General features: G+C 43.0%; 2 protein-coding genes across 2 annotated transcripts; one reads left to right on the forward strand and one right to left on the reverse strand.

Annotated features, from left to right (window-relative positions):
- Positions 1 to 557: 557 nt before the first annotated feature.
- Positions 558 to 8,223, forward strand: mbpa (myelin basic protein a). The gene is made up of 6 exons (XM_071535679.1): positions 558 to 804; positions 3,119 to 3,214; positions 3,761 to 3,787; positions 4,406 to 4,426; positions 6,146 to 6,229; positions 6,840 to 8,223. The coding sequence occupies exons 1-6, from the start codon at positions 685 to 687 to the stop codon at positions 6,888 to 6,890; spliced, it is 399 nt and encodes a 132-aa protein (XP_071391780.1). The 5' UTR covers positions 558 to 684; the 3' UTR covers positions 6,891 to 8,223.
- Positions 8,224 to 10,017: 1,794 nt separating this feature from the next.
- On the reverse strand, positions 10,018 to 14,009 carry zbtb22a (zinc finger and BTB domain containing 22a). Its single transcript, XM_071535682.1, has 4 exons — positions 13,659 to 14,009; positions 12,919 to 13,137; positions 11,948 to 12,722; positions 10,018 to 11,593 (listed from the first exon to the last, which is right to left on the reverse strand). Exons 2-4 carry the CDS (start codon positions 13,123 to 13,125, stop codon positions 10,458 to 10,460), a joined length of 2,118 nt encoding a protein of 705 aa, XP_071391783.1. The 5' UTR covers positions 13,126 to 13,137; positions 13,659 to 14,009; the 3' UTR covers positions 10,018 to 10,457.
- Between the last annotated feature and the right edge of the window lie 131 nt (positions 14,010 to 14,140).

Here is a 14,140-nt window from a genome sequence, read left to right on the forward strand (position 1 = left end):
ATGCAAGCTAACCATAAGTCTTCACTCTGTTTTTTTTTATTACTGTACAACCACAGACACTTGGACCGTGTTCACAGGCTTTGACATCTTTCACACAATAGGCATTTCCTATCTTCTACTCCATTCCATATGTTAATCCGGCCGACTGTACATCCAATTTAAATACAATCCATTAGGAAGATATATGAGCCATCTCAACAATGGCCTCACAGTGCGGCGGGTTGCTTTGCATCAGGGTGTGAGTTCAGGCTCATAGATAACCCTTGTTGTCCCTGCGGCCCGGGTGAGGCAGATGGGGAGAGGAACAATGGCCGGCCCATGCAGAGGGCGGCAGTGACTGACTCCACAGGCACTGAAGGTCCAAAGAATGCCTGGAGCCGAGCCAGAGCCGCGGACCCCCCCCCCCCTCAATCCCCCCTCCCCCCCCACCGCTGCTGCAACAGCCGCCGCCTACCCCCACCTGACCCTCCTCATCTCCCATGGTGCCCCGGGACCGGCAGACGACACCTTCAAAGACGGCCCCTCTGCGTCAGACGGGCAGCAAACCATCCCTGAAGAGGCACAGCCGGGTGTTGGCACTGTGGGCTTTGGATTGGCTTGGAAGAGGAGTACCAGGAGCGCAGAGTGTGGTAGATACAGCAGACACAGAGCGGTCAGCCCCACCCAACTGCACCCACAGATAGCATGGCCACGGCGAGCACCTCAGGGCAAGGCGCCTTCGGGCTGGGCAGGAAAAAGAAGAACCCTGGCCTCATGGATCAGATTAGCAGCTTCTTTGGAGGGGACAAAAAGAAGAGGAGCAAGGTGAGCATCTGGGCAACACTTATTTAAAGGGATAGTTCAGGTTGTTAAGAAGTCTTATTTGGCTTTGACTGGATCTTTAAGACCATCCACAACAAACAAACAAATACAAAAACACATAAAACAGTCTTTTTTTAAGATATTGGAAGCAGAATGCTAGTGGAAGTCAGTAGGGCTAAAAATAATTTCTAACACAAATCTTATTTTATTGTTGATGTTTGGAAGGTGCTACATGTGTTTTTATTTTTAGACACATGATTTTCTTTTAGCTCCTTGGCTTCCACTAAAATAGTGATACAAGTGCTTTCTGGATTGATTGAAATGACTCCAGGAAATGACTCCAAGTAAGATAAACTTGTTGAAAAGTTGGAGCTGAACTTAAAACACATTCTTAATTACAGTAACATGCTGGGGGAGGGGAGTCATACAGACTCACACACTCACATCAAGGAGCTGCTCAGGTTTAGTGCCTTGCTAAAGGGCTTTTTGGCGGAGTTGCTGATGGAGCACTTTCCCTATCCAGAAACTCAGAGATTTGAATTGGAAACCTTCTCATAGCAAGACATTCAGGCAACTAGCAGCTGGCCAGTGGTTTGTATCTGTGGATTTGAGTGTGAAGCGAGGTGCTGCATGATAGTAAAGCAGCGTGCTGCTGGAAAAAATTGATTCATGCAAAGAAAACCTTCCCTAAAGATTTAAAAAGTAATCTTATTAATTTCCTTTGGCCAAACTAGCATTCATGGTGAATCAATCAATTACAAGACCATAGACTGGGATCCATTAGTGGTTGTAATTTTAGTGGTTGTAATTTTAGATAATGAATTTTAAGGGGCTGCTTTAGTAATATAGATGTGTTGCTGATGCCAATCACTTGCACTAACATCCTTAAATATATTAACTGTTCATTTCATAAAATGACTTATGTTTGCTGTTTGTCACAGCAATAAGACCTGCCACTCAATTCAAAAGATTTTAATCTCCACTCAAAGATTTGATCTCCAGTTATTGTCCAGGTCAGATCTTTCTTTCTTTTCAAAACTGTTCTGAATCTGAGCTAAATTAGGAATATTTAATCTCACTCAGTATGTCAGCTTTGCTCCCTATGTCTCCTTTGGCATATCGTATTTTGAATCCTCCAGCAACACTCCAATAAACACCCACTGAGATGTTATGGCCGAGTGTAAGTCTAAGCTAAGTATAGGTGCAGTGCCAGCGCAGTGTTGGTGAGTTTAGTATCTGATGTGTGATAAGTGCTGGTATGAAGAAGGCTGGTCCTGAGACAACTGACAAGCTGCTGTGATGGGAGGAGCCCACATGATAACCCTGAAGCCACCCGCTGCCACTCAAACCCCTTTCATCTAGCACCCAAGCCTGCTGTGTAGGCACTCACTCTAGCACCAGGGATATCAGATCTGTGACAGTTCAGATTCTGTGTAGTGGAAAATGTTACTTATTTTAGCAGTTATACTAAGATAAACACCAGATCCAGACCAGAATCCCAGGTTTCTGTTATGCACTGTAATGTATATATGGGAATATGGGCTTGCATGAAGATAGGTCTCCACATATCTACAGCTTTATCGTTTTAGTTTGGTCTATTTCCATTAATAAAACATAAAGAAAAGTGATAGAAAATACACAGTGATTGAGAAAAGAAATGTCTGTCTCTTTCACTTACTGGCAGACTACAGCATGTGAATGAATGGCCTCTGCTTTGGTGGTAGAGATGGTTAAATGTGTGAGATTGTAATGAAGCAGAAGTTGAAGTCTGGGTTAGCTGTGATTTCACACCCAAAGAGAAGGGACCTGTGAAAGACTGGCTTCACACTGAAGTGGTGTGATGGTGATGAAGAGTCAGCCATTTCCACTATATCCACACTATCGCTGTAGACACTCTGACGACATCCTTCTTCTTGAATTGATTTAAAATGGCAGCTATCCAACTTTCTAGCTTTTACATCATGTGTGATGAAATAAGTTCTTAATTGTACTTTCATTTTGTTTCTTTCTCTGGGACTTTGAGAGTCTTGATGCATTAAAAAAGGTAATTTGGGACCAAATTTAAGGAAAGCATGAATTAAAAAAGCTTACTCAGAGGTAATGACCAAGGAGGTTTTATAATGACAGGCTCATGCTTTTCTATCACAAATATTCCAGTACATGAAGATTTATCAATACTTTAAAGCTATACTGCACATGAGGGACTAAAATCCTGATTCCATGATGCACATACATAACATTTATTATTATTTTGCATCGTGTCATACCATCCTATGCAAAATGTTCACAGTTGCCTGACCTGTGTTGACCCTTGCAGGGGTCGTTCCGGGGTCACCTGGCCACCTCACCCCAGCAGTCCTCCTCCCGCCGCCGGGCCAACGAAAACGCTGTTGTGCATTTCTTCAGAAGCATTGTAAGTGTCTTGGATTAAGTTAAAAGCCTCAAAATGATCAGGTTTAATATTGTGTAGCGAGAGGAGATAATGTGCATGTCTTTACAATTATGTATTTAACTTAAACCGTGGACATAAAGTCATTTTTGTCATATGATGTTATGAGTTTTACTCTGTGAAAACTTTCAAATTTCTGGACTTATGAACTTGGTTGATTTTGATGTATTACTCTGAAACTGCCATGAGTTGCATCAGTCAGAATAGAGAATAGATCTGGCGTAAGTTGTCACAGTGTTTTCTTTTGATTTGTTTTGGAGCTAACTTTTGGCATCATTAGCATGACAGTGTTTCACAAACAGCACCCTAAACTGTTTTGCTCAGCTCCCTTGCTGATTACAATACTGCATGACTAACTCATTTACACTGATAACGGAAAGGGAAGTTGGAGAATTTTAATCAGAAACTCAAACTAAACCATTTATATTTCATTCAAAATGGAGTTTGTTGGTGTATATTTCCTGCCCTGTGCAATCAATCACACTGTTGTTGTTGCTTGGTGTTTCTCAGGTATCCTCTCCTCGTCCTAAGTCCAGGGTGAGTCTCATTTTCCACAATATTTGTTTTGCCAATCACTCCAGAGGTGTAGAGTTGCAGAGTTACAATGCAGAGTTGCAGAGTTACAATGCAGAGTTGCATCGTGTGGTGAAGTGATCATCACCTTTAGCTTTTATCAATCTGTCCTCTGAATGTTTTTTTTTTTATTAGGTGGTACATGGCATCACCCCTATGTGATTTTGTGCAATACTAATGCTTTCCATCATAATTACCAATGCCAGCTTTCAACAGCTGCAGTTTTGTATGACTTTTCATTATAACCAGGGATGTAGTGGAGCGTAAACCCACTTTACTTGAAACTTAAATGCATAGTTTACCTCATAGCAAGTACAGTAGTATTGGACTGCTGTAATTTTTATTTTGTAGAGTTTGTTTTAAGATAATCACCAACTGGAGGTCAGAGTTTACCCACCTTTTTATTTACCACTACATCCCTGCTGATAATGCCACCTAATCCCTATAAATGATGGATTCTCAGATGTGTGGTAGCTACATTCTCAATTTGCAAAGAGGCGGATGCTGGTACCAGTTCACTCTCCCTCTGAATCATCTCATCTCATCTCATCAAAACACTGTCTGTTTCTCTTTCATGTCCAGTGGAGGGAAGTCTTGGGCTTGGTACGTCACGCAATCTTCCTTCTCAGATTGAACAAAATCCCTGTGCTGACTTCACCGCTCTGTGTGTAACCACAGTACAATGATCCCCTAAGAAAGCGTCTCCAGAGAGCTCCTTTGCAATGTTTCGGCTCCTTTGTCTGCACCTGTTACCTAACCTGTACACTCTCCTGGCTCTGTTGCTTTTTCTGTCTCTGTCTTTTTTTGTGTCACTGCTTCACGTCTTTTATATCTGAGCCAGTGGAATCACGCTTCTCTGAACAGCAGATGCTGATTCACATCCGTTCGAACATATTAGCTGAAAGGCAAAACTTATTCTCCATCAAATCAGTTTCATTCACTGACAGATTGATTGAATGGTTCATTCATTCATTTAAACCATGTTTTCTTACTCTGTCATTAGTCATCAGATCATAATTGAAACAGACAGGCATCAGCTTATTGGTAAATTTATTATATTTCAATTCCCTCCCCCTCTGCTTCAATCCAGAGCGACTCGCTGCTTCTGGATGACTTTGAAACGGCTCAACTTTTTATGAACCACAGCCGGTAAACATTTTCTCTCAGGAACTCTTGGCCTGCATCACACTCCTCCTTTTCCTCCTCCGCCTCATTATCCTCCTACTCTTCTTCTTCTTTCTCTCGCCTATGCTTTTCTATAATCTCTCCATCCCTCTGTGCCAGCGATGACTCACTAATCCATTTGTTTTGGTTTCCCACCTCCTTGGTGTCTTCTTCGTTTGTCCAGAGAGCGAGCTGTTCTGCTGTTTGTGTGTCAGAGATTTGGCCCTGATCCTGGTCCTGGTCCATGTCATGTCCTTTGTGTCGGTCAGAACAATGTGAACTACAGCATGTGTTTGTAATCCATTCTCTTTCCCCTAAAGGTTGCTGTTATCTGAATCTGGTCCTTTCATATTCTCATATATTTCCCTCCTTTCCTGTCTCATTCATGTTACTCTCCCACAATAACAGATCACAGAATAGAGTCAGCTGTTTCTTCCATACAGTACTGCTGCTGTTGTGGAGAAACCACATACCTGCAATTGTGTTGTTTTTCTTTAACTTACCTGTAATGAAAGTTAGGTTAGGTTGTGGTCACTTATGTACTGAGCGAATTTCATGACCCTTAGACCTTTGAAACCTGTTAAAAACTCATAATATCATTTCAAAAGTACATTCAGTTCAGTTCAATTCACTTTTATCGTCCACCTGGGAAATTCAGCTAGCAGCAAGACACAATAAAAACTCAGTGACAAAACACAGATGCAATACAAATACAAATACAAAAAGGTCGATCCCAATGCAATTTAAAAGAATGAATGGTGAGTAAAGAGATATTTGTGCAAAACGTGCATAAAGTGCAAAATTTTGTGCATTACTGACAAAATAAGCATTTTTTTTCTTCATTCCTGAAAGACATACTTTTTGTAGGTGTGTGTTTTTTGTCCGACAACAGCAATACTTTCCTTTTCTGATTGGTATTCTGAGCACAGTGTAACAAAGCATTTAAAATCAATTAGCCTATACGCTGTTTAGCATTTTGTTAGTCTAACAACTCTGTGACGACCTTGGGTCAAATGTGTCTCATCTTACAAAAGCCAAAGCAGGCCATCGTTGTAAATTGAATTGAACCTTCTGGTTAAGGGTTATACAAAGCAACAACAGGTCCTGGTTTCAGGTCCAGCCTTTCTCCACCTGTGCTTATAAAGCATCTTGTTGTAGGCCTCGTCGCCGCGTGTTGAGAGCACCAAGTCGCCCCTCAGACGACGCAGAGACCAAAGCACACTGTCCAGACTCTTCAACCTGGTGAGCTCACCTGACGTTTGACTCCTCCTTTCCCCAAAAATTACTTTTCACCTGTAAAGAATGGACCTGACAAATATTGTCTCTTATCTGTGTTTGCCTGAATGCAACAGTGATGCTATCATCAGAGATCAGTGAGTAGTATTATGTGCAGTAGCCGTAACTATAATGATTCATCATTTCAGTTCATGTAGTCTTCATTCAGCTAATTTACTATTAGAGATACAGCATCAACATGCTTTTACAACAACCTATCATCGTAATAAATTAACAAGCTTATGTGCAACATTGGCACACTGGGTAATACCACATGTAAACCATAACTTCACTTCAGTTTCTCATTTACATATTCATTGATACTGCATTATTTCTGTGCATGTTGTCTACCTCAACCCTCTTGAGGCTTCATCTTCAGTGAGGATGATCCTCCTGAATCCCAATAAATGTGAAGTATTCGACAATCACAGTCAAATTCTTTAAACTAAATCATCAACTTGTAACATAGTTTTCACTCAAATCCAGATTGCTGTTGGACGCCATCATTAGTGATAGAAGATGACTGTTTTTGTCAGTCACCTTATCCTCCTCCTCCTCCTCACTCTTCTCTCTCCAGGGAGAAACCAAGTCCCGCCCCCCCCCTAAACGCTGGAGCACCATCTTCTAAGCTCTCCGCCGAGGACCAAACCACAGATCCAATACAGATGGGAGACGAGGACGAGGGAGAGGAAGGAGATCTGCAAGTGGCGGACTCACAACCTCGAGAAATGTTAACCCACTAACACACGTCTCCTATATTTTTGAGGCAGTGACACGACATCGGCGCAGTAATATCCAGTCTGCTGGGATGCAGGCGGTCACTGAGGGGGAGAACTGTACATGTACATGCCAATATACTCGCCGTAGTTGTCTTTTAATCCTAATTCTGAGGATGCGTTCTCTAGATCTTTGTCGTTATGTAGCTGTTTAAGGCTTTCAGGGGTTTGGTCATGCTATAGCAAAAACACTCTACTGTAAAATCTAGTTCTCACCTCACCCATCCCAGTATCTTGGTCTGATGGTGCTAGTGTCTGCTGTCTGCTGTTCAAGGTTTGTTCATGGCAGGTGTTTGTTTTTCTATTTGTCTCCTATTGTCTGCATTTTGTACACGAATGATGCTTTATAAGCCCTGCTGCCTTTTTTGGAAACGCTACTCACAAACCCCACACCTTTCGTTCCGTGTGTCGGCATCTGTGTGAAATCTGGACTGAGAGTGTTGTTGTGGTTGTTGTTGCTGTTGTTGTTGTTGTGCGTGAGTGACAAGTATGTTGCAAAGAAATGCATTTGAAAATACAACTGGAAAAACCTATATGTTAAGTAGTATGGACTCTAATATTGTTTTACGTAACAGTTTTTGTTTAGTTATGCCTCAGTGTAATTAATGAACATGTATAGTATGATGCTATTCAAGTCTATCAAGTGAATGAAATAAAAAGCCCTTTCTAAGTGCACTTAGTGTTATATAATTGAAAAAAAAAGTCCTAAATACAACTGGTCTGCTTTCTCATCTATGTGTTGCATCTATCTAATTTATTGCAACTGATTTGTTTGCATGATAAATTGTGTTAGTTTGAAGTTTTAATGTCATTCACGTTTTATTTAGAAAATGATAAACAAAAGGTTTGTTTTATCCGATGGTCAGATGGTAAGTTGATCAAAGGTCATAGCGGAAGCGGCTAGGTGGCATCAGGAGTTCGGTACTGAAGGACAGCATGTGACTTGCAAATTTGTCAATTTTATTTTGTGCATAATTAATTATATTGCCACTCTTGTTTGTACATGAGCTGTGTGTATGTTCACTGTAGTTGAGTAGTCAATAAAAGAATTATTAAGATGTTTTTCTGCGGTTGCTGGCATGTGGTGGTGCTATAGGGATAGGAACTGATACTTAGAAAACTGAGTGTTGTGTTTCCTCATAATGTAAAACTCTGTTTTGTATTGTTCGGCCTAACTTGAAATAAACATCTTTTGTCTTCTCTTAGAAGAGCTGTTACATGTTTTTAAAATCTGACAGAATTATATATTTTGGCCATATATTCTTATCTTTATTACATATACATGTTTTTCATTTTGAAGATTCAGCTGACTGATAAGATGCTACAGTGAATGCAGACAGCATAATAAACTTGCAGTTCCAAGATCAATCTTATAAGAAATAATAAAGCGTGCAGTGGTCGAAGCCAGTGTCCAGACGAGATGAGTTTTCAGGTTACAGTGGAAAATAAGGAGTGACTCTTATTATTCCCGTCATAAAACTCATCTCATCCAGAACATTATATCTTCTCTAAGAACCATATCTTCCATATAGCAAAACAGTCTTTTTCATACCTATCAAACTTGAATATTAACTGAGCAAAGATTACATTTGCTAACATTTACTCAAATCATTATTCCGTCAGGTGATACAAACTCTCAACAAAGCTTTTCAAACTAAATGTACACTCTGATGTTTATGACTATGGAGAACCTGGACACTGTAATATCATCACTGGACTGAATAACTAAAGAGGGAGAAACAGAAAACACCTATCTGCCTCCAACCATCACTGAAAAAACTCCCACTTACCCTTGCAATATCCCCTAAGGGCCAATCATACAGAATATCTCCAAACAATAATCCAATATCAGAGTGTTATAGACTTTGCCCTACATGGAAGTGAACAACAAACAAGAGTGAGTCATCCTCATTAGATTCCCCTGTCAATACTTAAGAGTGGGAAAAACAACGTTCACATCATTAGAAATACTGCTGAGACAGAACTTTTCAAGGACAACTGCCCCTAAAACCACAATTAGCACGGCCGCCTCCCCAGCATGCATTGTTCCTCAGATAATTGGCTCCATGGCTCAAAATCCGCAATCATACAAAGGGAGGTAACAGGCAATTTTCCTATACATGACACATTTTATTATTCAGATAAAGGGCTAAATATACACTGAGCCTTTATCTAGATGGTTCTTCTTGACTCTCTCATGATTATGGGCCCAAAATGTCGGCCATACAAAAATATCATGGATTAAATGAGATGTATATCAGTACTGTATATATGATTGGAATGATAGATTAAAATCTCAAAAGGAAAATTCCTTTGTTGAGCGATACTAGCTCCTAGACGGATGATCCTTTCAACACAAACCATCATGTTCTTCACAAGATTTCTAGACAATTTAAGCATTCTTTTAACCCACATCATCCCCCTGATATGAATTTCACCCAATAAATCCCGACACCCAACATCTGCTGTGCAATTCCACTTCCGACACCAACTCCTGTCTCAATTCGTATGCTTAAACATACTATACCTAATAGGACCTTTGTTCCTTGTTATGCCTTATTGTACAGTTGCTCTTTGATCGCTACATCCTCATATTTTCCTTTGAAGTGGAAATCTATATAGGCTTTTCCCCTGAATGCAGCTGAATACATCAAAACACAGGCCATTATCTCTCTCCACCTTTCAGGCTCACTGTGGTGTTTACAGCTGGTGCTGGGGGCGGTCTTCAAATGCGTTGAAAACCTTTTGCACAATTAAAACCTGTTATTTTCTGGAAATATCAATGAACAGGATGCTGCAGTGTTGAGCAACAGAGACCTCTTGTGCCCCATTAAAGTTCTGCAAAGCAACAATTCTAGAATGGACCACACTGTTCTAGAATGAACCACACTGTTCTAGAATGAATCAGAAAAGTCAAAACTCCTTTTATTATTATCATATCAAGATTTCCTTCTTCTTATATAATGTGAAGAGACACCAATATGGCACTAAAAAACATTTTTTCATACTCACATTTTTTTTCTAATGCAGGTGAATCGCATTTTCAAATAACTTATGTGCAAAATGCAACTTCACTTTATTTAGACCCAAGAAGTACATTCACAACACTGCTCCTTTTCAGATGTACAGTCTACAGCATCACTTACACATCAGCCCAACCGGGCCTACATGACACTGCACAAAATAAAAAGGTTCACGTGAAGCAAGAAATATGATTGTTCCTTTTTTCAAAATGCTCATGACATTCAAAATACTCATAAAGTGAATAAAACAAGATAGGTTCTAAATTGTATGGCTGCTTACAAAGAAGTATGCATTGATTTGTCTGCAGACTACTGAACCTTTCAGTTACATCGTTATGTACTCATGTACATACAAAGTAAGTGCTGTAAACCTCTGCGTCACACAAGTCATCGATTTCAGCTAAAACTCTCACTCGCCTCCTGTTTAAAAACATGGCTATCCAGATTTCGTGACTGAGTTCTTAGCTCGTCCACAATCCCAGACACGCTCCCCAACAAACCCCCCATCCCATCTTCCATCTCCCCGTGAAAATCCACTTCCTCCACTTTCACCTGCCCTCCCGTTGCGAGAAAAGCCTCCCCTTCGTCAAATCCATAACCGTAGCCGTCGTCCACGTCTGCCGCCGCCGCACTCGCGTTGTTACTGTTGGTCGAGGAGCTGGAAGCAAGTCTCTCGCATCGGGCCTGATGCCGCAGGAAGCTGTCCCTCCAAATTACTTTCTTTCCGCACAGGCCGCACTCGTAGGGCCGCAGCCCTCCGTGGGTCTTAAGGTGCTTGGTCAGGTGGTGCTTCATCTTGAAGGACTTGGTACAAACGGGACAGCCGAAGGGCCGCAGATTGAGGTGCTGCATCTTGACGTGGCGGTCTCGCATGCTCTTCAGGGTGTAGGCTTTGCCGCAGTGGCAGAAGTGAACTTTGCCCGTGTAGGGGGCGCCGGCGAGGGAGAGCGAGGATGACGAGGACGGGGTCGGGGGCGAAGAGGAGGGCGGGAACGCGGCAGAGGACGGGGACAGGTGGCGACTGGAGGTGGGGGTTAAGGAACCGGCCTGGCCCATGTTGGTGGAGGGCCAGTTCACCTCCGAGCCCGCCATGGTGAAGTTACTGTCATCGGGAGACGCAGGCACTAAAGGCCTCTGGGAAACCTGCCCCGTGCCGTCTTCGATCTCGTCATAGGTGTCTCCACCAAAGGTCCCTTCTGTGAAACGTTCAAAGTCCACGTCCTCCTCATCGTCATCTTCGTCCTCGTCCTTTCTGTAGCCGCCGCCGCCGCCACCCGCTCCATCCTGCGGCCTCGGCTCTTGTTGAGACCAGGGACTCGCCTGCCACTGCAGCCGGGTTGAAGGCGTGGGAGCCGGACAGGAAGGGCCGGGAACTCCTTCGTTTGTTTGACAAGCGTGGACTGCGGGCAAACCAGAGGAGGGATCACCTCCTCCCAAGTCCCTCTGCTCTTTCTCCTTGGTCTCCTCTGCACTCACTTTCCCCACGGTCTGTCCTGCTTCTTCATTCTCATTTGCACCTGGGTGGAAAGCTCCTGGAGAAATGCAAAACGCAAACCCAAGAAGGTAAATTCATACAGATATTCCATCAAAATATGCAAGAGAGAAAACACAGCAGGGAGAAAATTTGTGACCCAAAATGGAAAAACAGGCACACTGTGGGAGATTATGTAATGAATCAACACATTATTTTGCTTTTATTATTATTAATGAATGAATGAAAAACACATTTTAATCAAACTTTTTCTAATATAAACTGGAGAGTGGAGATAAATGAGCCAGGTTCATGCTGTTTGGTCACATATAGATAGATAGATAGATAGATAGATAGATAGATATGCTGTATATAGGGTATATGTTTACAGTGAAGCGAGGCAGGTGTTTCTTACCAGAGTGTCCCATTTGTGGTAACCCTCCCTTCTTCTCCACCACCTCTTCTCCTATTCCTTCATCTGCCTCAATCCCTCTCTTCTCAATTCTCCTCTTCTCTTGAGTCTCATCACTCTCCCCGGTCTCTCTACTCCTATCAAGCAGTCTCTCTGAGCTCACAGGTGCTCCCCGCTGTTGAAATCTGACTTTCTGCTTTAATGCCTCGCCACCTGGGAACCCCCCGTGATGCCTGCTATTGTGGCCAGGTCCATCATGACCAAAGTGGCTAGCTTTGGCGTGGCTGGATATCCACGCCTCTTCACAGCTAGAGTAATCACTCTCTGCATAGCCGGGGAGGGTGTCCAGTTGAGAGTCCGCTAAGTGCTGGGCTGATGAGGGCCTCGGGCGGCCCCATCTAGGAAACTGCTGCGGCCTTCTCCACGTAGCCAAGGGAGGCAGGGCGTCGGGCTTCCTCTCCTTCCTTCTCCCCTCCCTCTCCACGTACAAGCAGTCGGTGCTGCTGGGGGACTGCTGTCGAGAGGAAGTGCCGGGGTGAGCCGCGGCGGCCGCCTCTCCGGGGGCGCTTTCTGCTGAGGGCCGGGGCCTCTTCAGGATCTCAGTACACTTGTCCACAATGTGCCACATCTGGAGGAAACTGGCCACGGTGACGTAGTTGACAATGTCATCATGCACAATGCTCAGCTGGCCCGTGTAGGCAGAACTCAGGACACTCTCAAAGGCCACCGGGTCCATAACTGAAGGTAGGGACACAGTTGTAACATTCTTCAGTAACACCTGTTGAGTGATGAGAACAAAGCAGAGTTTTGAACATCTGGACAGAATGTGGGGCGATTGAATACAAAACTGGCCACAAAACAAAAAAAGAACCGCATCACCTCAGATGGTAGATTTGGAAAGTTCTTTTTTGTAACTTTTCAAACCACTTGATCATGTCAGTGTCCATATCGCACACTGATATAACCTGGCCCACCTGGTCATGGAAGTAAGGCGAGGAGGCAGCGAGCACACAGCGGTGGGCCCGAAACACCTGCCCTTGCACCTGGATGGAGAGGTCGCACAGCCGGCCCTCCTCCCGCTGGCGGTTCAGGTTGTCCAGGACAGCTGCACGGGCACCGGGGAAACAAACCTGGACGATCAAACCAGGTGGAGCGGAAGAAGCACTGCAGGTCTGATCCATGATCACACAGATCTATAGGAAAGATGAAGTTATTATAAAGTGCAAAATTATATATTTTCTTTTTTTCTGGATAAGGATGGTTGATTACTCTAAAAACATCTGTCCTTTGCGCAAAGTTTGTACAGTATGTGTGACTATTGCTGTCTGTGCAATGTGCAGAGTATAGCTACTGCTGTGCTGAACTTTCCATGTGAATCAGAAGACCAGCTGGCTGGTACTTGATTTCACCTGATGATCACTAGCATATCTAGCTAACATTAGCCATCTTTGACACGACATTCAAACTCGGCCCATCATTGAACTGTTATCGTTATAAAGAGTATAATTTAACATGAAGGCTGGTTGTTGCTACCCATGCACAGAAAACACAGCAATGTCCTTATGTGACTGCTCGACTATTTTTGTCCAACCTAGCACTGGAAGTTACCTAGCATACTAGCCACCTAGCGTTAGCTTCTAGCTAACATTAGCAAATACGCTTCCTCAACCCCAACAGTCATAACGTTAGCTAGTGGTTAGCTTAGTTACTTTACCTTTGTTATGTCGGTACGTCGAGCTTTTTACTGTAATGTGCAGCGTTACTGGCTATTTGCAGTTAAACATTATTATTTAGGAAGACAATATACGAAGTGCCATCGTTTGGCTCGTGTAAATAAGCAAGCTAGCAAAGGCTAATGTTACAGCTTGCCCGTAGGCGTTGCTAATGCTAGCTGGTTGACACTAGCTACACAGCATCAGCATCTTCACACATTACATGAGTGGGTGTTTGGTGTGAAAGTTGGGTGGAAGTGTTAAATGGCATTACAGCTGCCTCATAGGCCTGCTACGTTATTCTGGAATAGCATTAAAATCTGCATATGTGTTCATGTGCGCACAATCGAGCAATTATGATTTATACGACCCAACTTTTATTCTCAAAAACATGGCATGAATTTGATCACCCCGCCCCTCCGGAGTTCAGTTAAAGGGACAGTTCACGCAATATCGGTGCATCGAAATCACTTCTACCACAAAA

This window comes from Centroberyx affinis, unplaced genomic scaffold (assembly GCF_046629955.1).
Source record: "Centroberyx affinis isolate AG114_WGS23_722 - 3 ecotype Tasmania unplaced genomic scaffold, CSIRO-AGI_Caff_v1 ptg002746l_1, whole genome shotgun sequence".
NCBI classification, from domain to species: domain Eukaryota; kingdom Metazoa; phylum Chordata; class Actinopteri; order Beryciformes; family Berycidae; genus Centroberyx; species Centroberyx affinis.